Genomic DNA, 26,096 nt, shown 5'->3' on the forward strand with positions numbered 1-26,096 from the left:
AAGGCGAGAAGGCCAGAAATGAAAGTACTGCCTTGGGAAATAATACGGATTGCGTAGTTGAAATGGCCCAGTAGTGATAGAAGGTTGAGCTTGATTTTGCTGCTTAAACTTTATTGACGAGATGGCAGATGTGGACTATTTTATCAGAAGGAAGGCTGGCTTTGAATTTAACTGTATCTAAAGTGATTCCAAGAAACCTGAGTTGGGAAACTGTACCAATGGTTTTATCTTCTGAAAGAGGGACTCCTAGAGAAGAAAATAGGGTTCAAAGACTGGAAATTGCTTAAGCTGGAGGGATCTGCTGATGGGAAGAAGAGAAACAATTGGGGCCGCTATGCAGGCTCTGAATCTGGGAGGAGTAGCTGGAGGTCTGGAGGATGAATGGGCAACTGCTGTTTTTGGGCACAGAGCTGTTGAGTGAGCAGTAGAGGAACAGACTCTGCACGCATTGGTCTGAAGGCCACTGTGGTGGAATGCGGTTGAATAGATCCTTTTTTGGGGAAGACCAATCAATAATAAAATTATCTGTCAAGAGAATTGCTGCTGCTTTGGCTGAAAATGCTTTGATAGTCAAAAAACATGATCCCCCACATCTCACGGATAACTCTACAATGTAATATAGATACTGATCCAGTTCAGAAAGGCAATGAGGATAAGCAGGGCAGATGATGTCCCAGAAGACAGAGAAGAACAAACTCACCAACAGAAAGATTTTTGAGAAGGCAGGGGTCACATGATTTTAATGTGACTGATAAGTCTCCACAATCAACAACTCTATGATCAAAGAATTCTGATGAAGCAATAAGAATGGCAACGAGACTGACACCCTTACCTTCAATTATTTGATGGCGTATTTGAGGGGAAAGAGCGTGGCGGCGAATAGCTGCTGCAGACAGAGGAAAAGCTGATGTGAGGTTGAATTCTGGTATGCTGGTTGTTGGAATTGAAGTTGAAGCAGGGTTGCTATGATGACGGGGGGGGGGGGGGGAGATTGCAATGCCTGAGGAGAAAGAAGGGGGCGGATACAGAAAAAACTGCCACGCTAGCTGATGTTTCTGCTGAAGTGAATCGGTTATTGGCTTTATGTCCTGGAAGATTTTTGATTGGAGTTCTGACATGGTTGCTTCGGCTACTGGCAGCTGATCTGACTCTGATGCTTCAGGCGGGGCTGGAGTGATGACGAGAGCAGAGCTGGCAGCTTGAGGTGCGGCTAGCGCTGTAAAGACTGGGCAGAGTTAAAGTTAACTTTCATGTAAAACCAGTTGGTAAAGTCACTTTATACATGTTTGAAACATTCTGTTTATAAAATGTTACACATCTCGGCATAAGGCCGTTTGTCTGAAATTCCTAGTAAGAGATTTACTGTATTCACATCAACTATAAAACAACTGTAGAAAACTGTCATACTACGGTTACACCCAGTATTTCAGCAGAATCTGGATCACTATTCTGCAATCCAAGAGTCTTGAATGGTATGGTTCTAAGTAAAAGGTTACTACAGTACAAAGGTCTGCCAAGCTGACTGCCAAGCTACTGTAGCAAAGAACCAAACATAAGCTACTTTGACCGAGATGCTCCCATCTGATTCAACAAATGGTAAAGTCTACAAGTATGTTTACACCTTCACTGTGCTATTTCAAACAATTTTGGACAGATGTATATAAAAGGTTACTGACATCATGCTTTTTCCATTTTGTTTTATAATTTTTGTGTTTTGTTTGATTCCACCAAGACAGCTTCATTTTAAGGTAAGTATTCGATTGCAACCTTTACAAAGAGCCAAATTCTCAAACCTCTACGATACAGGTACCACTGTGCATCAATGATCTGATTATATGACACAAGCCTTTACTTGGTATATGCCTTTCACTTGTAGGAGCAAGCTTTTAAGTTATTGGGGTCTTTTTAATGATCTAAACATCAGATCCATACAGTTGCATCACAATTTATAAACCTGATCTTTCATGAACTTCATTCAACTGTATATTTATTGAATAGAACTTGTTTCAATAAATCACCCCTGAGGAAAACACCAGCAGATAGAGTTAAATCTGCATCTATTAAATCATTTAAAAAAAAAAAAAAAAAAATCCTGTATGAAGCATTACCAATATTATATAAAAATAACAATAACCCCAAAAGCTTACAGTAGGGCTGTAATGGAAATAATACGTTCTTTGCTTGGAAATTTGTGCCTTTGTATATACAAAAAAAGTATTACACAGTTATTGTAACTTCATGCTACTTCATTACAAATGAAAGTTGGTGGGTTTATTCCAATCTGTCAGTATATCCATCAGAGAAGGCAGCAGAATACAAATAACAAGGCCAAACAAGCTGTAATGTATACAGAACTAAAACCATGTTAGCGAAAAGCCACATTGAACTATTTTGAACTGGTTTTCTGAAGGAACTGATATTACATTGTGGATAATGCAAGAAATCCAAAATGTAAAGTGAATCTGCAGGTAAAATACTGGCCAGCTGACCTCCTCCTGCCCATGCCAGTCTTCCACTCCTGTTGTCATTCTTACCAAAAAATGACTTTTACTGCTTAATATTTGATATCTGCTAAAGCCATACTAAAACCCCTTATTAAAACAGAAAATATATAACACAATCTTACCACTAACTCTTGTAATCCTGAGAGGAGGCTGCCATTATAATCTGCCTTTTAACAGTGTCCCTGATCAAAAGCCTTATTTTGGTCATAAAGGACCGTTGTGATTTTTTCATTACAGCCCTATATTCACAAGCAGTTACACATTTACAATACAAGTGGGTGGCTCAGTAAAAACAGAGTAAATCAGTCTACAGTTTAATATTTCGTTTGTGCCTCTACTCCATACCAAACCCTTCTGCATTTGAAATGGCAATAGTTAACTTTTGCTTAAGTTCTTTCTTGCTTTTGTATAAAGGCAGGTAAAGCTGGTTGAAACAGGTGTGGGATATTGGCAACCTGCAAAAAAAGTAGAAAGAATGAGAGTTTATGCATTACAGTTCAAATCCATCACGATAACAAATAGCCAGCATATAAGGCTTTGATGAGACTACAGGAGACACCTGCAATATGCACAGTAGCACTCTGATGTAGATGGGCAGCCACTCAGATACGGATTCATTTGCTGTGCAAATTGCAACTATGCAGTGTCCCAAACCCTTTAACCCCCCTGCAATCTCCACTCAATGCGTCACTTACAAGCAAGTTATAGATTCTTGATAGATTATGTATTGATAAGGCATTTTATAACAAGTTACAAACCACAGATTTTTTTATCTTTAAAGGTTCCCCACTGTAATGAGTGATTCTATTATACATTTATACAACCAGCAGCTAATCAAATACAAGCTATCTAGTCATTTCTTTATCAACTTCTGGGAAACAAGCAAATATATGCTTTATTGCAGTTTAAATATTACACACCAGATAAACATTAATGAGAGAAAATAAAAATTTGATAAAGCATTTTTTTTTTATTTCATGGGGCGAAAGGCAGGGCTGTAGTGAAACGTTGTTACTTGGAGAGGTAGTTTGAGGAGTGGCCTCAGGGGACAGGACAGGAAAGGAAAGAGGTTCCCGACTGGCGGGAGCCTTCTTGGCCAGAGGAGAGAGAGCGGCCTCATAGGCAGGCTGTTCAACAGCCTCGGGATCCAGAAAACACATAAGATAGATTGGCTCGGCGGAGCCCACAACAGGCTCTGCAGAGCGGCAGTCGTGTAGGAGGAATAGGCTCTTGCGCTGAAGAACCTGGAAAAGGATTTGATAGAATAGGAAGCTGCAAACAGAGCCCAGTCTCAACTTGAGTAAGAAAGAGCAGGAGCCGCTAAAGGATCGATTGTGTGGCCCTCTGACTCATGCGGTGAGATGTGCGTATGCATGATACTACTGCTGAGGAGGACCAGCACCCTAGGCTCTTAATTAGATGCTGAGGTTTGCTTTACGGCTGGAGAGATTGTTGCTGCTTAACTGGTGATCAAGCTGCTGCAGCGAGAAGGAAAGAAGCTGAAAGATGAGAAAAATCTTTGGAGCAGGAAGGAAAATTGCTCTAAATCATCTGAGTCGGAAGAGAGAACAAGAAGACGAAGTTTAGACATTAGTAAAGAGAGAATGTTTAAGCATGTTTGACAGAGTCTGAGCGATTGCTATAAAACACAATGAAAAAATGAACTGAGAAAGCTAGAGAGCTAGCTGTGTGAGATTCAGGAAATAGGAGAATATTGACAGGGAAACCCGGGTGGAGCCCCGGATCTTGTCCCCCGATATACGCATATAGGCTAACACGTAATGTAATTTAAACTTTTGGTCCAACTTAATGGAACAGACGTTGGCAAACACTCACAACCTCAATACGATAAGGACTAAGCTAAAGGCTTATCTAGGTGTTTATGACCAAAGTCTGTATAAGGCATTGCAGTATGAATGTACCCTCTTTAATGTCTGTTTAGTAGTCTAATTGAATATTAGCCTACTAATATTTTATTGTTCTGTATTGGTAGTAATGGATGGTCAAATCGGGTAAAACATTAAAAAAGAGACTACAGTCGGCGCCGCTTTATCAGGATGCCTAGGGAGAAGAAAAAATATCCAGACTAAGTGGCTGCCCCAATTAAACGAGAGGCAGTTGAGATGACCTTAGTCACACTTTTTAGATTTTTTGAAAAGAAAAAGAATGAAATCACATCACATTATGACTAAATGTTAAATACATCATTTAGAATATGAGTCAATGCTTTTTTTATTCCTAAACAATATTAATCGCACCTGCGATGTTGACACGGCAACTTTCTTTGCAACAGCAGCCTGAGAAACCACAGGAGACTTCAAAGTGGTTTACACAATTTAAGCACGTCACAGAGTAATCACGTACTCACTGCACTCTGCTACGTGACCTGTCTTGCTCTGAAAAGCAATCTCCGTTCCTCATTTGAAAATACTGTATCCCAATTAAGAAGTGACGTCCCAATTAAACATAAATAGCCTTGGGAAAAACCGTTATCCAGAGTTACAAAAATACTAAAATACACTCAAATCATGTACAGTATGCAGACCCAGTACACAGATTTCATTTCCTACATGTTCATACGCTTTTACATATAACATTTTATGTCTGTATGGTTCTGTAGGAGTTTTTAAAATAATTGTAAGGGGCCAATTTTATAAAATAACATACCAATCAGTCGAGACTTCATGCTTTGCAATTTTAAAGTTCATGTCTACCATTCCCCCAACTGGTACCCTGTCACTTCCTGTGGTAAAATGTAACAACTTCTTCTGGAGTTCTAGAGGGAATCCTAAAACCACATCCCAGAAATATCTGAAAGAAAATGAAAAATGTATATATTAGTTTTCCTGTATATGTCTTAAATCTTTAGAATGACTATCTAACTGGAAATGTCTAGCCATTTCTAACAAATATAAGCACCTGCCATAACACTGTCAATACTGTAGGGTGTAATGCCACCATGGGCAGCTGGGATAGGCCGGTTTCTAATTGACATTTAGTGTTAGGCATTTTTGGAGGGACATGGGACAGTTTCTCAATGATTACAGGAAGTTCGGGGTGAAAATCTGACATGACTTTTGAGACTGCTTCTCCTTAAAAAACCATCAGTAATGTGTGGAGTCGTGGTCACAGCAGTGGATGACAATCAAGTTAGCTTTCTTCTGGCACTCAGTCTCGCCATCACAGCATACATGTCAGGAATTCCACCTGAATAACAATCTGTAATGCAAGGGGGGGAAACCCTATTCACACAAGTGTGTGCAACACATCACTGCTAATTCTAGTTATTTGTCTTAACACCTGTTTTTTTATTTGTTATTACTGTTTTTCCCACCTCATATCACAATCTCTTTAAGCCAATGTGCTACCTTGTTCCCTTATATAAAGTACTACATACAGTATAAAGTTCAACCTGAATTAAACATTTGTGGCTGCTTAACAGAGGGCATCTTGATTAGTACCCATTCTTTTGTGGGTTTACTGGCTGGTTTAGTTCTGCTGACTGTAAAGAGGTTTTAAGTTATTAGATTATTGGTCCCCTCCATGAATACTGATGAAAGCATGCTTACCGGATGGTTGGGTCTGTCTTGGTGTATCCTTCATACTGGGTTACTTTCTGTAACGCATGCATGTCAAGTTCAGGACAGCCACACACCAGGATCTCAATCTCCTCTGGCCTGAGCAGCTGTGAGGAAAACGACAATGCTTTTGTACAAAACAAACACTATCAAGCTGTTAAGGGAGAATGTGTATGTGATGGTGTGGAAGGGGTGTGGGTAATTCACTGACAAGGAGACAGACAGGTGTATTTGGAAAACACCACACAGGTGCCCAGTTTTATTTTAAGCCGGCTCTTTTCCTTTCCCTGTAATTTTTCCCTCCGGTAGAGGGCACTGTTGACCGTGGGCTGCCTATCAACGATGATAGACAGCACCACGGAAATACCACAGCTGGTACACGACCTTCAAATGCACTCGCAGGTGCTCAAAGAAATAATAATGAAAACAGAAGGCGAAAAGAACAAGGGAAAATAAAACAGTAATAAAACTACAAATAAAAGGTGCTGCACTCGGCAGCGTTATCCCGGTCGCCGCTACCCGCACGACCCGGATCACCGTCCTACTCTCTCGGCTATCTCGCCTGCTCTTCCACAATACGCCGGGGTCTGCCCAAGGGTTCCCCGCTCTCTCTCTCTGTCTCGCTGATTCCCGGTCCTGAATCAAAGTGTCCGCACCCTTAGTGCGTCTAAGTGGGCAGACCTGAGGAAACAACAGAGCGTTACTTTATAGGACCGACAATCACCCAAGACCCGCCTCTCGGCCATTCAGAGAGGGGGAAAGTCCACACTCACACTTTCCCACCTCCCCGTGTCACTGCCATGACTCACAGGCGGTTGTTGGGCGACTGCCGCCCTCTTCCTGCAGCCCGTGAACACGCCAGCAGAGTCAGCACAGATCTCTCCCTGTTACAGATGGTTAGATCACTTTTTGCAACTAGTAGACTGAAACATCATCAGCAATGGAAACACATCGGTTTTGGAGCAATAATGAAAATGACTTGGTAAAGATGTGTTTCCCATAACCTAGGTAACCTGCAATTTGCCTTTATTGGGATAATCTGTAAATTCCCCTAATGTCCCCTTTTACTTTGGTAACATTTTAACTATCTGAGTTATCTACACCTTTAAGAAATGTACCTCTGTGTTGCCACCTTTTTTTATGGAGTTATACCTTACACAGTGTACCATTGTACAATGCATCTAATAAAGTAAACAACGGGATAATGGTACGACAATGGTTTATCATTGTGTGATACTACTAAATATTACTGTAACTGCTTTTGTGCTATCACTGAATTGCATTGCAGAAAGATCAATCGGTAAAGGCCATTTTTTTGCTGTGTGTTGTCTTCTAAGTTTAGTCCAGATAGATACTCTTTAATTACCAGGTTGTATTTGTCTATCCCTCAAACAAATGCTATAATACTATTTAGACACTAGTTGCTGTAGGTTGCTGTTAAATATAAGAGATTCTCTCAAAATCACTCAGCTTAAAATTATAAGTTGCATGCAATTACAATGAGGACTCTTCCTCAGTTCCCCATAAACAAAACCACAAGGTGGTTCTTAATGAGCAATGCTTTTTTCCTGAAATACCAGATTCTGTATCTAAAGTAACTCTTATAGTATTTTATCTTCAGAAGACACATTTATTGAGAATGCAAGCCCTGTTAGTACATTTATACCCAGCAGAATAGTTACAGCCTATCACAGCATCCCATTTACCCAGAGTTTATCCTTCTAAAGCACATGACTTGGGCCTTAAAAATCCCAGCCCACGTGAAGCAGTCCAATGAACACTAAGTTACTTCAATAAAGATGTGCTGCTATTTCAGAGACTCAGCTCCCCTCTGTTACTGTACAAACAGTTCAACAGCTGCTGCCTAATGGTTTAATCATCCGAAATTCTTTGGGTTTGGACACACTTAATGTGAACGTCCATATATCTTTAGTCCCTTTTGATATTTTCTGGAGTTTCCAATCATTTAAATGTGTTTTAAGAAAAATAAAGCATTTGGCAAATAGCCTGTGTTAACCTTTCTAGAACTTTTCAGAAGAATAACAAGTGCCTGAGGCAATTTTACACTCACTTTTCTACTGCACAACACCTGCACTTCCCTAACATTTCACAAATCTTACGGCAGACAGGTTCCACTGTTAGACCAATTGGTGATAGTCAGAAAGGGAATTTTGAAAGAGACAAGATCTGAAGCGAGCCATTATACAGAATACGTAAGCCATTGATTAACCCAGTTAAGTGTTCTGAAACCCATATAAAAAATGGCATTTGACACTAACAGTACTGCAATGTGACGCAAACTTCCGCAGTAAAAATTAAAGCAGCAAATGTTTTCTTTTTAAATGCATACGTAAAAACAAATATGCAATAACATGTAGATATATTTAAAACAGAACAAAACGCTACTGTAACTTGAAATCAATGTGTTAACGATCCAAGACTGCATCAGAGGCCTGATCCATAAAGTTTTTTTTTTTTTTACATGATCTGTTTCTATGGACAAAAGGAATGGCAACAGACCATGATTTGTTATGGCTAAAGAATGACTGAGAACTACCAAGTGACTGAAGAAGCAGAATTATCATTATTGAGCGAGGTAGAAACAATGCTATTAAATGCAGACAAAAAACAAAACAAAACAGTAATCCAGCAAATCCAATCACAATTTAGACTGATATGCACACTGTGAAATATTTTTGTAAAGGCTGCTTAAAATTCAAGAGGGGTTCTGCCTAAGTATTTCTTTGGAATGAAGCCTACTATTTCTAGGTGTCTGAAACAAATTCAGGCCTCCAACCTAGATGTTTACATGAAACATGGCCAAAAGCAAGCTGCAGTAGGCATACAAACCTGTACTGAAGTTAGGTCTACACAGAGAAACAGCTCTTCAGTGCTCAGTCACAAAGCTTCCAAATGCACAGCAGAAACGTTTCTTCAGCCTCACTGTTTACTTTTCATCCAGCCTCACTGTTTACTTTAGATATTCTCTCTACTGACTATTTGCCTTCACTATCTTGAACTTTCTGCAATCTATTCTGTAATTAACAGAACAATTAACCCTTAGTGGTCTTAGCACACAACTTAATATATATTTCCAGCAATTTCAATTTTATTTTAATTTAACTTGATTACCAGCTCAGTGTTGTGGGTGTGTATGATTATATTGGGGATCTGGAATGTGATTTACAGTATTTAACTACTGACATAAAATCAACAGAACTCTCCTTCATGTCTTCCATTGGCCACAACAACATTAATTCAATGCAATCATGTAATTGATCAGTGCTTTATATATTCTTATTTATATGCATTTCTTACTTACCTGAACTAGACTAGATAACTATACAGTATGTTCTTACTTACCTGAACTAGACTAGATAACTATACAGTATGTTCTTACTTACCTGAACTAGACTAGATAACTATACAGTATGTGCTTTTTTTAACATCACTATACTTTGAAAAAACTATTCGGATTTACTGAACATGACTAAGGGATATTTAAGCATTTGTATTATAACTGTGAGTGTTCAAAAGGTGAAGCAGAATTGTTAGCTTTTGGTGAGATGTACAGTAGCTAGCTAGGACAGCTGGTTTAATGTGTCGCCCATTTTGTTTAGAAATTCTGGATTAATGACATAATATCCCTGTTGCTTTCTGTTCCAAATGCTGATGCTTTTCTTTTTCAGATATTTAAATGATGCTTACCATCAGTGCATTTGAGGCACAGACACTATGGAATCCATAATAGAAAGCTGCAAACTGTTTGTACATGGATTTGTTGAGAAGGAAGTCTACGTAGAGTTGAACATATTCTGCAAAGAAAGATGAGACCATAACAGTTAATCAAGAACAAAGAATTACTCATTTTTAAATAACATTTATTAAGACATATTTTAAGTTCAGAAACTCCTCTGTTGACTTGGAAGCATTATTATACTATAAAAGTAAATAAATAAATAAATAAATAATTAAAAAAAACACTTATTACTATTATATAAAAGGGTGTCAATCTGTTCACTGCATAAACACCCATTGGTTCAAGGGTACTACTCTATCTGTAGTTCTGACTGAATCTTTCATTGAAGTGAAACTACAGGAGGGAGAAACAACCACACAACCAAACAAACTGGTAATCTAAAAGAACTATTCTATGTAAGAAGTACATCCATGATACTAGCACTGAAGCAGTTCTTTGCCAAGTTGACTGGCTGCACTTGTACTAGCAGGTAACACACTTACCTTTTCTGTTCTGATTGGTAACAGGGATTCTGTCACCACCTGGTTTGAGGTTATAAGATTTTATGATTCCAAATTCCTCCCGGAAAACCTGAAATGAGGACAGAATTGTAAAGGTTGCTTTGTGATTTTGAGATAAGTGAAGATGAAGATGGGCACAGCTCTAGGACCCTTGGCTAGTTCAAGACTGTGACAGCATTCTATCTGTGAACCATAGTGCTAAACATGGAACACAGGCTAACACAGGGTGCAGCCAAGTGAAAATTATGTCCTAACTCCTTTTTGAGAAATGTGACAATTAACACTGTGTGGCACTGGCCCGTTCAATAGTTTTTTTTTTTTTTTTTTTTTTTTTTTTTAATGGTTGGTGGAGCATGATAATCACAGTGATGAAGAATGAATTAATGGACTTAAGTACAGAAGGGAGACTTCCAACAATGATGTATTATTATTCAGTACCTCACATACTAAACACACTTTAATTCAACAGAACACCTGTTTACATTTAACCGCTTCAATACCATGCTGTACGCATGTACGTCAAATGAAAACCCACTTACAGTACCATGCCGTACGTGCGTACGTCAAGTTTCCCAGTCTATTCCATTAGCAGTTTCTCCGTCTAGCGTTTCAGGTTTCATTCACTAAGGTATGCTAGTACTACGGAATATGCAATGAAAGTCAGGGGTCATGTCCAATCTAGCTGTGGGCGATTAGAAGACTGAGATATATTGCGGGAAGCCATTCAACTTTTACAAGTGTGTGTGTTTTAAATATATATATATATATATATATATATATATATATATATATATATATATATATATATATATATATATATATATATATATAAATTAGTTTTACTTGCTTAGTTGTAGTTTATATAGTTTTTAGCAAAAGTTAAACATGGCAACAAATGTGTAGAGCGACAAAGGGATTGAAGTTGGTTCGGAGGATTTTGATACCAGCGACAGTGATGCTGACTTATTACTCAGCGATGAGAAAGAAGAGGATGCAGAGCCAAGAACAGTGCAAACTGTACAAACAAAAGAGCATGCAGCTACTTTACAGGCAAACCAGCTGCAAATGGGAAGCTGTTTGGTTTAGAATGGCAGTGCTGTGACGAAATACTATCAAAACACAGCACTGGGTATAAGGCAATAAATCAGGGGACTGTAGTACTGGGGGACTGGTGAATGAAAAGCACAGTTTAGGTCATTTATTTGTGTTTTATTCACCATATGTTAACATTTTATAGCAATTACAGGTTTGAAAAACATTATTAATTATTATTATTATTACTATTATTATTATCATCAAAATCTGGTTCCTGGGAAGGGGTTTCATTTTTACATCTGGAGTTTTAGTGGTTAATAATATTTATTTTTTCATATTAAATAGTTGTTGCACATTTGTGATAGTCACAAAGACTGGAACAACGACTGCCTGCAGTATGTCTGTTATTTTTATTTACAAATTTACAAATGATTTTGTAAAAATTAAAATCTTAGATAGTTACGTGTGTTGTTCAATAAAATGTTTTTTTTTCTCACCTGAAAAGTTGAATAAAAGTCTTCTTCCACGTTGCCTTCGTAAGATAAGAGTTCATTGAGCCCGTGTGCCAGTTCCTGTAGATTCAAGAACACAACTGGTGGAATATAAAGAGCAGTGCAGGGGGCTTTTTAGGAAAAGGACTACAGTGTTAGAAACAGTTCTGAAATGGGCGCTGTGGTGTGGGCTCAAATTCCACATTTACATACATTTTACAACAACTGGACTGCAACCCCATTATTTTCTATGGGGGTCAGCCATTCTGTTATTACTCAATAATGGCATTGCTGTAGATTTTTATGAGGTAATAATGGAACACCCTTAATGAACTTGTGAGTAAAGTTAAAGAATAGCAATATATTTTTTCTACACTTGAATTATCTGTCTATAAATTCTCCCTTTCAGTCATTGAGATACTTTGATGTTCAGCTAGAATATTTCCCAGACAGAAATAGCCTGAGTTCTCATATCTGCTCTGTAAAGAATTCACAGTTTTTAACTGCTGTATGAAGAGATGCTCTACTAATATGAGTTCTCTTCATTTTTATGAATGGTTTATGAGTGGTTTATAGGCCTTTTTAAGCCTGATTCTAGATTTTAAGTTTGGTAACCTACTTCAACTACAGTATGTATGACGATGTTGGTATCAAAATATGAGCAACATTTCACAATTTTGTTGTACCATTACAAAAATGGATGCTAAAATAAGAACTGCAAGTTAAGTTTCCATAAGTAGGCAGTTTTGACAACATCCGCTGCCCCAACGCAATCTGATCTGCCAAGAAAAAGGGTAAACCAGTGGGACCCCTGGTGGTCCAATATGATACTGTTTTAAAAAACTAAGCAACCAATTAGATTTATATTAAACGTGTGAAGATGTATGTAAAAGACAAGAAGTGACTGCATTTTGAAATACAATTATTCTAATGGGATGTCAATATAAAATATTGTGTTTCATATCTTAACTTTCAGAAAAAAAGCATTGAAACAAACACAAATACAGTAAAGAGCACCATGTGTAAAGGCTAATGTTATAAAACATTTAACACCTCAAAAGTCATGTTGTTAGTTTTGTAACAGTCCAAATTGCTCTTTGGGGTGAAGACCTGGACAAAACGGAACCATACTACAAAGTACACTTCAGTCATACTGTATGCATTGATCAACATGCTACAGCTTTACAAATATAGCATTACATGTTTTAGTCACTGCAAACCAAATAAGCTCCCTTTAGAAAAAACAAATTAAGTATGGCAAAGCACTGTATAGTACAGTTTTTTTATATTTTAAATGTCATTGTGATTGGTTGCCTCCTGCATTGACAAAGACTTCCGGTATGATGGGAAATGGTTGTTATACAGAGTGTGTGGTGAAAGGCTGGAGTTTTTGTTTCTATACTTACAGGCATAACTAGCTGCAAGTCATCCAGGCTGACAGCTGCGATCCCAACAGGAGTGCTCTGGTCACATGGAACTATGGGGGGACTCAACAGCTTCTTATAGCAGCAAGGTGGAAACCGAATGTCCAGGGTGATGCTATTATACACAGCCAGGCCCATCAGCTACAGCTAGTTAAGTACAGTGCAAGGCGACGAACGGAACAGCCCTATTAATGTTAACTGTGGTCTACCATGGTAAACAAGCATATCGGATTGTAGTAAGAACATGTGGAATCATGGTAAGCACATGAAAGCATCACATGAATGCAAAACAAATGAACTGTGGTAAACTTTCATAAGAGAAACTTCTGCACCATGAGGTTCATTGTGGAGCAAACACCAAGTTGGCAACCCTACTTCATATACACAACTCACCATTCTGGTAAAACAAACAGAGGTTACATTTCTCATACAAAAACAAATACAAAAGTAAGATAAAATCTCCCTTCCTGTGTCTAGCAGATCTGAGCTGCACTGCTGCATAGGAATAGCCTCATTGTGCAATGTTGTTTCACATTGCAAAAGCATCTCAGATTGCCTTCTCAGCATTATTAACCAACAGATGTGGCATGATCCAATGAGTGTGCTTGGTTTGTCCAGGGTATTTTATAAATAAAGTCTATAGACGTATCTACATATTAAACGGCAACTTGGTATAGCAAGGAAAATATCTAGTTTATTTAAAATAATGTATTGTTGTTTAGAATTACATTGTATCATTTTTTTTTTTTTTTTTTACCACAATTACTCTAGAACTAAGATAATCCAAGTCGAGCAAATGCGGTATTTCTTACATCCACTAGGGGCAGAATGCTGAAGTGGTACATGTTAATGGTTACACTCTAGTGTGCCTGGTGTACTTAGCGTTTAGACATGATTCTGAGAACTCTATTGATGCAACAAGGGTGCCTTAAACTTCTTTTTAAAAGGTTCCCTGGCTGTGATGACTAAAACAGAAAATAATACCAAGTGAATCTTAAACAATCAGAAAAGCTGAAATAACTCTGATGTTCCCTACTGTATACAAACCTTTGAGGCATCTGCTTTAGATTAGGTTACACAAAGCAATGTATTCTGTTTAATAAACACTGCCATGGTGACAACATTAATCTTATTTCTTATTAGGCTCGATCTGGATTATAAAAATGAAAAGGCATCTTGCACACAGCAGGTGTATTTTGCTTAGTTACATAACTACTTACATGGTTCCCATTCCGTAAATGCAAACAGCCGCTGTGACCGACATACAGTTCCTTATGGAACCATTCATAATCTAACAGGCGAATGCTTCAGATGTGCCGCTGCTTCAACCTTTTTTAAAACAGTGGTGCACTGTGATGGTGCACTCAGCGGGGAAAATCCACAGGAGCAGGTATAAAAAGAAAGACCTACTAATAGCACGTCAATAATCATTTATAAAAATCTGTTGGAATTTGTCAAGTAAGTCGTTGTTAACAGCAGCGTGTCTTTGATGTTATGTGACACCTAATATACAGACTGTCAGATTAATTTGTTAAGTGTCTCTCGTGATTTGACGGGAGGGTGAAATAAACTGCAGTGACTTGCAAAGCAATTACTATGGGGCATCGAAGGACATCCTGCCCAAAACGGTGCACTGCTGTCTCATCACTCACCACAGTGTACAGTATGTCAGTAACATACCCTGCTAATTGAGAGGCAAAAAAAAATGATGAGAAAGTACATCTTCATGGCCTGCATCTACCATATGTACAGTACATATACAAATTGCACAAACTGAAACCAGCTTCTGTAAATAACTGTCATGAAAAGGGTTCATTTTTCTTACACAGTCATACTTCACTGAGAAAACCACAGAATACAGCTGTGTGATGTCAATGTGCCCTATTGTCAAAATGTAAAGGCTCTTAAGAAATGTTTTGCTAAGGACTGTTTTTTAAAAAGCTTATTTTGATTAATTAAATCAAGTTCGTAGTAAAATAATCCATTTGTATACGGTTTTGGAGAGGCTTAGCCTTTAGGGTTATACATAGTTTATGAAATATAACAAATTGTTGAATTGCAAATTCATACTTGCTCTCCTAGTGGGGATGCTTCACTAAGTTGCTGCTTTTGTTAATCATGGTCTACTTAGTTGTGGCAAGCCCTGTTTATGCACTCTGTAGGACTGGCAGTGTATTGCAAAGCGTAGTCAAAACTGTTCCACATTTCTCCCTGTTGCCAAGCTTCATTGGAGCTGACTTGTCTTATTTGACTCCTGTTCAAATCACCTTTGCCTTTGGCGTTGTGTCCATCTGTTCCTCTGAAGAATTTTAGAGAGTGAATGTGCATTGCTTCACTCTGTCGCAGTTCTGTTTCCTATTCTCTGCCATCATTTTAACATGGATTTAACAAATGTTATTATTATTATTATTACTAGTATTATTATTATTATTATAGTTGTTATTTTCAAGAGTTTGCCGACATGTCTGAATAATAGATTTACAAAATGACTACTGAGTGTGTGAATCTGACAGTGTTCATAGTACTGTGCTTTTACACAAGAGAAAGAGAATTTACTTTATACCAAAAAAGCTATATTTTGTGGAAGCGGTCGTAGAGTTCTCATCATCCAAGACCCACCCACATAACTTCAGCCAGCCAATGAAAACAATGGTCAGCTACTCTCTCAAGTTCAACAACATCAAGCCACTGATTTTGTATTAAAAAGGATACAGTTCCAACCAGTCGAAATTCAGAGTAGTTGTCACATTTCAAGCTACTAAACCAATGGCAATGTGAATCCGTCTGATATGCAAACATACCTGCAAAATGACACATTATGAAACAAACATTTATTTCTACAGTGAGAAACAAACTTAAACTTAATTAAATAATAATAACACAGAAATGGCTAGTGAAAATGATACCAAAAAAAGAAAAGTAAGTATACTCATTCATTGGTGTTGCTCTATTATGCAGTTTTACTCAGGTGTAGCACTGGAGACTGAAATGTAATGAATCTGATATTCCAGCTGTCAGTCCAGTGTACTTTGTTCCAATAATGTAATATGTGGATCAATTCAATCGATCTGAATGACAGTGGATCTAAACAGTGTTGCTGTTTAATTCATGTGTTAATAACTATTTACTTAGATGCCTCACCGTAGTCAGTGTGAAAAATCTGTCGAATCAGGAGTAGAAACCACTCCTTTGTCAGGCCGCCCATGTCTAACCCTGCTTCCCCAACAAAGGTGACCTTCAGTTTCTTCTTTAGATCTGCTCTCTTTCTTGTCAACTGAAAATGGACAATGCAGAATTGTAACAGCCTACAGTGAGATAGCTGTTACGTTTAGTATAACAGTTTCAGTGTGGCTCCCCCTGCTGTATAATGTGAGCACTAACAGCACAGATACAGACCCAGAATATCAAGTGTCTTCTGACAGTCCGAAACTGTCTCCGTCTGATTTAACCCGACTCTTATCACGAACATTGTTTCCATCATAAAATGAAACACTTTTCTGGTGTTTTCTGACAGGTGGAATGGGTGCAACCTACATAAAAGGTGGTGGAATAACTATTCAGGGTTTAAATGAGAAACTTATATGTTAAATTATGCAAATGGCAGTTTTCACATAATTTCAGGATTTCAATCAATGGACAGGTGGGATTGAAAGTTGGTAAAGGCGGAAAAAAACAAAACAGGCTTTTCAGGAGGTATGGAGAAAGAAGAGAAGATACAATAGAACATATATAGCAAGTACATCAGGACAACGAGAATGAAGAAAAAATTAAAGTTAGTGAGCAAATTTTAATATCATTCTGTAAATGTATGTTTTGTATTAATTAAACTACCGTTTCATGAACCTGTTGCACTTTATGAAAATGAACAACAACTGGTGGCAAAAAATGACAAAGCTGTGAGTGATGCTGACAATGCATGACCTAAACCCTCCTTTCATCCTCTAAAATCACAGCAATCTCTAGCAGCACATTGGGCTTCATCAATTTTTGGTTTCTTTTAAAGCACAGAGTCTCTTTGAAATAGGGTCCCATCACCATTAAGACTCTTCAAAACAGGTGGAACCATTTCCAGTTAATTAGGTACCCACATGATTTGTATAACATTCCTCACACTGTCCGAATTGGGGTTTTGCGACTATTCTCACCCTTCCTGGACATTTTTTTTATGTTTTCTCGGAACATGAATAAAAAACAGTCTGAAAATGAAAACCATGCCACAAAAGCCCTCCCCAGCAGTTGGAAAAGCTTTGATATTCAGAGCCACTGTTCAAAACCAGAAGGTACCTCATCCAGGGAGTCTCTAACAAGATGCAGCCTTTGTACTTGAATGTTGAGGAACAGCAGGGTCATGTCGGGTCTCTGTCTGCGAGACACTTTGTCCACAAGGCTTTGCTAAAATACATTGAAAACGTCTTAATAGCATGTTTATGTTGTTTATTCATTCAAAAGTGCACGCAGCAGGAATCTAGGATTTTATTTTTGGACTTCATAGTACCCGGGAGACCTTAACGAGTGCCCTTACTGTAGCAGAACCTGTAGGACATGCATATTATACAGACAAGTAGCTCCTTCTGTTCAGCTCATTACCACCAGCTCAAAGCACTCGTAATTCTTAGCCCTTTCATGCATTAAATATTAAAAATAGCTGGAAAAAAAGTAGTTTTGAACAGACGAATATATTTTTCAATGGAGTTATTTTTCCATTGCTTTATATGGGGGAAAAAATGGCATGAGGTTGAGACTAAGAGAGGTTTTTTTTAAATAAGTTTTAAATCCATTCCTATATGAGGTCCCCATGCATAAAAGTGTTCATCTTTTTGCTGCCAGGCGAAATTAGAGTACTGTAAAAATGGAAATAGTACATTGTTACATTCAAATCTTTGTTTAAGCATTCAAGACCAACAAGACAAACAAGATCAAAATGTGACCCCACGTGACGACAAGAGTCAGTGTTTTTAGGGAGACAACACTGTTGAGATGTATTGCCATTCACACATGATGAGAGAGATCACTCACTCTGGCAATACTGATCATCTGCTGCTCCGAGTCTCTTTGGGTTATGGTTTTCTTTGCTGCAATTGAAAGAATAAAAGGGAACTGGCAGAAAGAGAACCTGAAAACAATAACAGAAAGTCATTAGCTAAACTAGGTGATGAAAACACATTATTTATTATATCATCACATTTCACTTCTGTAGAAAGCCAAACATCTTGGTTTCAAGGCAGTAACTCTGAAGTGTTTTGAACATAAATACCTCATTACATGGTGCTGGCATACTTCATAAATTGCACCCTTTTCAATTTAGGACAACAGCCCTATTCACAAATAGTCAAATAAGCCTAAGGCTTAATATTATTGTTCTGTATCCACAGCGATTCATTTCTTTTCTTAAGTTGTATCGCCCCCTTGGGGTCATCTGTTTCTACAGCTTTTGACTAGGAGCTGGGCAGTCATGTTACGGTCAAAGGGGAGAGTTCAATACTGCATTGCTGTAATAACTAGGAACTCAGTTACGTTCTGAAATCATTCCATTTCTATCTGCTCTCGTTGTAGCCCTGGAATGCAATATCTGTAAGTACGATTAATGTGATTACTGTAGACTGCATAGATGTAATTATTAACAATGCAAGCTTGTATTTTATGGCAGTATTGTAGAGATTTATTGTGAATGTGTGCTAATACTGTGGCTTTACATTACAAACAGCAATGAGAGTGGCCTTATTAGCCCTCCCTGTAGATAAGATCATTTGTTTATTACATTTGGTTAATTTCAGTGTATTGTAATATGCGCTATGATGATGTAAGATTCTCGCGAAACATTTTGTAGAAGTAAATGCTAGTTTTAGGATGTCAGATGTAATTTAGTACATTTTTATGTCCTATTTGAGAAAGACTGACTATGCATTGCTTGTGTGTTTAAACCTGTGTATTCTCAAGTATTCAAGACTTAAGGAATATTGCATTTCTCTATTTCCTTTTAGTTTCACACCATTACCATACAAACTGTTATGTTTTCAATAAACACAAGTTCATCCTGTCTTCATGTCAATTGTTGGAATGGTGTTTAGCTCTGTGTACAGTGTCACAGAAAAGTGAAAAGATAGCTACCCAGCGGGCTAAACCACGACAGATCCATGTTCCTACGGCTACATCTCTACTGCTATGCCTATCACTACAGCTAGGCTCCAGATATACGACCATGGCAAGGATCAGAACACGGACTCAAGGCCCGCTGCAAGCCTACGACCGCAACAGCAAGTACCAGCCATCATCACACTGACCCGCAGTAAACGTTACAACTGCCCTGGCGAAAAAGAAAATAGGACATAGGCCAGCACGCTGCGAGGTCTGTCGTCTTTCTTCTCTGCTGCAGGTAACAGACTGTAAATCTTCATTTTTATAGGCCTTCAAGCATTGCATTATGGCAGAACCTGGACCTGCAAAGGAAGTTACTCAGCCTACTGAGACAACTGGCACTGAGGCTCCAACTGAACCTCAGCAGATACAGGAGTGCACTAGACCTCAACGGACAGTTAACACAAAAGGCCTGGGAAAAATATGAAACTGAAAGACATGACTATCGTAGAAAATTAGAAGGAGCATGAGATAAGACGGAAGATGATATGTTTAACATAACGAATGCTGCAAATGCTGACAAGACTATCCAGCTGGCTGTAAACCAACTGAGATCTAGCTATGGACCTTATCAACTGCTGCCAGGAAAATATTTCACTTACTTGACAAGGACCAATGCAGAGGAAAGCCTGCAGGAACGACACCTTCAGAAAATCATTGACCAGAAATGCGTCAGCCTCGTACGAACAACAATAACAGAGGCTGAGAGTCAAGTTGACCGCTGGACGTAGGTAGGCCAAGTTGGAAGCCAGTTTAAATGTCCTATGCCAGAAAAAGGAAGCGGCCACGGCCGAAGCCTAGGCCGAGGTCTTTGAAGCAGCTGCAGAACAAGATGGCAGGGAGCACTGGAGTAGGATTGTCAAGTGCACGTCAAGTGCTCTCAGAAGATCCTGGCCGGCATACCAGAGACTATGTACTAGACCACTCCAGCACGTATGCCAGCTTACTTTCTATACATGATGATGAGGGAATAACATGCTGAAAGGCCACCACTTCCACATGAAATATACACAGCTCCTCTCAATGAAAACCAGTCGAACGCACGCTCTACCATGGATGCCAGTCACCACCATGGTGATCCTTACGTTCACATGCATACGGCTGCACCGCATCACGCTCGCAATCCAGGCATGCATGCACAGAGAGACACACTACTTCATGATCACACAGAACCCCTCACATCAACTGGACGCAGGGTTCAGCTGCGAGGTCGCCTTTGGCAAGGGTCGTTGTTCACAACACACACCCCTCGTACAGACCAAATACAACTGACCAAACTCACTTTTCCATACCATTCAATGCTACCACACCCAACTATAGCACTATGCACGCACCTCAACGCTCGCATACCGAAGCATCAGGTATGGCGGACATGGCCAAATACCTGGTTCATCATGAACTAGTCAACTCCGGGCTCGTCAAGTTTGGCGATCGTCCTGAAAACTACAGAGTACGGAAGTCCACATTCAGGAACGCTACCAGAGATTTGGACATCACTGCAGCTGAAGATCTTGACCTGATGGCAAAATGGTTGGGAAATGAGACCTCTGAGTATGTGAAGAGGATCAGGTTAGTACATGTGAATAACCCCCAAGCAGGACTGAAAATAGTGTGGGAAAGGCTAGAGGAGTGCTATGGCTGCCCAGAAGCCATCGATAATGCACTCCAAGAAAGCTGAAAACTTTCCTAAAATCTGCTACTGGAACTCGAGATGACCAAAGCGAATCCACACCTAGCAGGCCTCAATTATTTAGACACCGCTCGTGGAGAAAACACCATTGTGGAGAAACTACCACATGGCTTACAAGAGAAAAGGATCTTGCAAGCCTCAAGATATAATGAGGAGAATCAAGTCACCTTTTCTCCTTTCTCATTCTTTTCAAAGTTTATCTGTGGTCTATCTAAGACTAGAAACGATCCTACCTTCGTATTCGGTGCATCAGGCGCGTCCAGTTTAAATGAGAAACCAGCTGTGCGATACGGTAGCACAAGAACACCTATCTCCGTACATAAGAAAGAAGTGTCTTCTACAATGTCCGAGCCTTCTACCCATGCAACAACACAATTAAGAAGGTAGAGGACTCAGACAGAGAATTTCCTTTGCACAAGAAACCTCACCCCTCAAGTGCCGTGGCTTTAGAGATAAAACTCTAGAACAATGTAAAATCATACTTAAGGAATAGAGAGTTTGTTTCCAATGCTGCGCTTCTACAAATCACTGCACTAGAAACTGTAAATCAGCTGCTAAATATACAGAATGCGACAGCAACAAACATGTTACCGATCTGCATCCCGATACCCCTGAATCTAACCCTCATAAGGCTTCCATGCACAACTCAAGGTACGGCGGTGAAGAGAAGGAAGAGAACACGTCATCAACTTTAATCGCCTCCAAAGGTTTGTGGAGAAAAATTCAGTGGAAGATCCTGCTAAAAAATATGCCTAGTTAGAATGTATCTGTGGCAAAATGCCCTGCCCCTGTGTGTGTTTGTGTTTTATGTTGTACATAGTGTGGAAATGTTGGTGTTTATGTATAAAGTGCATGGGTTATGTGGGTTATGAGCACAGGTGATAAGGTGTAATTTGTAGTTAGACACGAGAATGGCACAAATCACTTCACATGCAAATTAAAAGGGGTATTTGTATGGAAGCGCGGGAAGGACACAAATTAGTTCACATGTCAGATGTACCGAGATTCCAACTGAATGATTGATTAGCAATCGAGTCTCGGTACAGCTCCATAAAAGGGGCGCGTTTTCACTCATTCGTGGTTGTGTGTTCAGGGCAAAAGAACAGGAGAGAGTGGGGAGGTAAAAGTAATAATAATAATAATAATAATAATAATAATAATAATAATAATAATAAATAACAACTGCTAGAAGTGCTGGAAGCACCAGCATCGTACTTGTTTTGTGTTTAGTGTTCATGCTGTTTGCTAGTGTTTGTTCGTTTTGTTTGTTTGTTTATTTTGGCATCAAGTGCCGTGTTCTGTTTTGTTCAAACCATTTATTAATAAACCACGCAACAGCGCAAATTCAACTCACTCACCACACTATGTTTCATTTCCTGGTGCTGACGTCACCACCATTACACCCAGCCTGTCACAGTATCCCAAAGGACAGCCTGAGAAAGCAGCAAGGATGTACACTATCCTGGACGATCAAAGCAATAGATCATTGGCCAGGCCAGAGTTCTTTGATTTATTAGGCGTAAGTGGGAACGCTTTGCCATACACACTCAGAACGTGTGCAGGACTGATGGAGACAACAGAGAGAAGAGCAAATAGCTATGTGGTAGAGATTGTAGACGGCATTAAGCTATCCCTCCCTACACTTATAGAATGTAACCAGACGGCAGATAATAGGAGCGAGATTCCTACACCTGATGCAGCATGACATCACATGTCATTGTCGGACAGTTTGAGAGCACACAAGGTTCAACAGCAGCACAATGGTCCCCACAATGCTCCCTACGCTCAAAGACTTGACCTTGGATGGGTGATAGTAGGTGACGTCTACATTGGCAAAGCTCACAAACTGGACAACTTCAGCATCTTCGCTACAAGTGTGCTAGAGAACGGGTGCATGTCCTTTTTTAAGCCATGTCGTAACCACTTCTTCGTGAAAGAGAGACCATGAAGCAAAGAGCAACAAAGCTGTACTACCCAGACCTACAAGGAGATGATGATAAACCAGCCCCTTCGATTGAGGTCAAAGAGTTCCTGAAAATAATGAACAAAGAATTATTCAAAGACGAATTGAACAGCTGGGTAGCTACACTCCCACTTACACATCAACTTCCTAACAACAAAGAACAGGCCCTAACCTGACTCGCTTCGCTATGTTGTACCTTGGAGAAGAAACCAGAGACCTTCCTCTGAGGCCTTCCTGAAAAAGATATTCGACAACGGTCATGCAGAGCCAGCTCCGCCCCTGAAGAAAGGTGAAGAGTGCTGGTATCTGACGACCTTTGGCGTGTACCACCCACAGAAACCGGGTCAAATCAGAGTGGTATTTGATTCAAGTGCTCAGTTCCAGGGCATCTCACTGAATGATGGTCTTCTCACTGGACTAACCAACAGCCTTCTTGGAGTGCTAATCCATTTCAGAACGGAAAACACGTATACATTCTTTTCAGGATGAGAGAGTCTGTGACACACCTGTTAGTCCCTTACCTGTGTGAATTCCCATAGGAATGCCAGGTGTTATACTCTTCCATGATGTCAATGTGATCCAGTGTTAAGTTATAGAAATCCGTGAAAGGGATAATTGGAGGATTTGAAATGTTATTGGCTGCATCTGCAAAAAAAAAAAAAAAAAAAAAACAACTGACAATTGAAGTGTGCCTGTTATCCAGATTTAGTGTTTTGGGGATTTTTTTTTTTAATGTAATCTTTGTTACTCTATGCATTTCGAATTAAGTAACTAAGCATTAAGAATTGTGAACTCAAATCATTGGTGGATATGTCCTTTCTGAATTACTTGGAGCTTGTCAAATATTTTATCTGTGTGATTAATTATATCACCTTTCTTTCAGAACATCAGCATAATATTCTGTATTCTGTACGATGCAGAAGAAATGCATCTGATTAATAATGTTTAGTCAGGAAATGTACGATGAGTTAAATGTCTATTAAAAGAATATGATGAAGGCTCCAAACATGTTTGCAGATGTCTTAAAATGCGTTACCCGTCATTGTATTGATCAGCTGTAAGCCGTTCACATTTCCACTTCATGTCCCAATACTGTACTGATATACAGAAGGGTGTTAAAGTGCCATTATTACTGAGGACAGAAGGCACGCAATTTTTATTTTTAATTTTTTTCCCACGGAGGTCACAATGTTAAGGACCACATTCACAAAGCATTTATCAATGTGATAACTTAATACCATTTCTTTTTTAAAAGAACACGCTGATGCTAAATATCCTCAAATGAATAGCTCACTGGGTCAATTTAAGAGGTACTCAATACATATTTGTTGTTTTTTACTATTTCTGGCACATTGATTGTTGTTTTTTTTGTTTAACAAAAAAGGGATGCTAACTTAGCATGGTACATTTTATTTATTTTAAATGTATTTATTTATACAGAAGATTTACCCATTAAGACCGAGGCCTCATTTACAAGGGGGTTCTATTAGACAATACAACAGTTACAAGCAGCACAATAAATACATTGTTTGCGTCAAACTGAGTCAGCAGCTGACAAAAAAGAACTGATAAGTAAGACACAATCATATGTTAATATGGACTAAACAATGGCAAGAAGCACTAAGCAATTCCCAATCTTTACAGCCAGAAAAGGAGAGATTGGCAAATTCCATCATGTTCTAAATAAGAGTTCCACATTTGTCAGAGCTGATAAGTGAAAGATAGCTCTCCCAAGTGTGCGAACACTTGGGACTGTAAATGACTAAATACTTAATAATATGGCCCTAAATGTTACTTACAGCTAAATGTTAACTGTACAGACATCTGTAAATGAACATGGTTATTTTCTAAATTGAAAATGCAATAAAAACCATTAATTTCAAAGTATTAACAAGGTAAACAACACTCACTGAGTAAAGCAAGAACTTTGGTTGCTGAAGGATTCCACCAGGTGCATTTCACTATTGGTGGAAGCTCCTCAGATTTTGCTGGAAAGAGTCGCAGGGATATGAACTGAAGCAATCTGTCAACCAGCTGTTTGAACCTCCTCTGAGAAAGCCTAGGAAACAAAGCAGTCAGCAATGCAATTGCTCAGCCCACCTGACAAACAGGCAAGATATACTGTATTATAAAAGTTCTCCTTTCTTTTTTATATACAAAAGATATTGAGAGAACCAGTGGAAACAAACCATTACTGTGCACAAAAAAACATCTCAGAATGTTGAGGAATGAATCAAAGATAAATTTTCTGGTGCCTAGCTAGCAGGAATACAAAAAAAAAAAAAAAGAAGCCAAATGTAAAAGTTCAATACAAAACAGACATTTTACTAAAGCTGATGTAAAAGCCACATCGTTTTTTTTCTATGTTCACATAATCAAATACATCATTATAAAAGTAATTTTTACATTTAGTTCAACTTATTTTAACAAAAAAACCAACTGTTACATATATTACTAAAAAGTGTGGGAATACTGGTATATTTTAATTAACATTGGTGGCGTTTACATGCACAAGTTATGACAGTCGACAGCGATGCAAAAAAGAAAGAATTGACCGTGCCAATGCAGATTACTCAATTCACAGTCACTGAGGGAAGGGGATATTGAAATGCCCTTGTCTACCTAGTAAGTACGATAAGAACGACTCGGAATATCGTGAGGAGAGCTTCATGAATTGCCATGAAGATAAAAACATTTAACAAGACAAATGAATTCACGTGTTATCGGGCACATTCTGAATTACACCATGCATTAGCTGTTTTTCTGGTTACCTTTCCAACACACGTACACACACAATTATATAAAATAGAATTTCTACTAAGTTCAAGTTTTACTACTTAGAATTTATATCTGTGTGTGTGTTTGCGGAATATCTAAAAGTTAAATTTCATTAAGACTAGAATCTGATTTTACAATAAATTTTTTATTTTAATATAACCTACAATATTCAAAGTAATTTTAATATCCGGACCATGTAGAGATAACATATATATATATATATATATATATATATATA

The 26,096-nt window shown here is 38.6% G+C and overlaps 1 protein-coding gene across 2 annotated transcripts in view; it reads right to left on the minus strand.

Moving 5' to 3' along the window:
- Nucleotides 1-832: 832 nt before the first annotated feature.
- Nucleotides 833-26,096, minus strand: part of LOC121322035 (probable E3 ubiquitin-protein ligase HECTD2) — a 41,290-nt gene continuing 16,026 nt past the window's right edge. For both annotated transcript variants that reach the window (XM_041261477.1, XM_041261475.1), the window contains exons 9-21: nt 24,991-25,139; nt 23,602-23,725; nt 18,309-18,405; nt 17,577-17,684; nt 16,434-16,566; nt 16,005-16,093; nt 13,275-13,433; nt 11,875-11,949; nt 10,325-10,412; nt 9,791-9,897; nt 6,074-6,189; nt 5,172-5,315; nt 833-2,959 (exon numbers count right to left, since the gene is read on the minus strand). In XM_041261477.1, the coding sequence (XP_041117411.1) occupies nt 2,839-2,959; nt 5,172-5,315; nt 6,074-6,189; nt 9,791-9,897; nt 10,325-10,412; nt 11,875-11,949; nt 13,275-13,433; nt 16,005-16,093; nt 16,434-16,566; nt 17,577-17,684; nt 18,309-18,405; nt 23,602-23,725; nt 24,991-25,139 (1,510 nt within the window). In that variant the 3' untranslated portion in view covers nt 833-2,838. The remainder of the gene's footprint in view (nt 2,960-5,171; nt 5,316-6,073; nt 6,190-9,790; nt 9,898-10,324; nt 10,413-11,874; nt 11,950-13,274; nt 13,434-16,004; nt 16,094-16,433; nt 16,567-17,576; nt 17,685-18,308; nt 18,406-23,601; nt 23,726-24,990; nt 25,140-26,096) is intronic.

The sequence above is a fragment of the Polyodon spathula genome, chromosome 10 (assembly GCF_017654505.1).
Source record: "Polyodon spathula isolate WHYD16114869_AA chromosome 10, ASM1765450v1, whole genome shotgun sequence".
Taxonomy (NCBI): Eukaryota; Metazoa; Chordata; class Actinopteri; order Acipenseriformes; family Polyodontidae; genus Polyodon; species Polyodon spathula.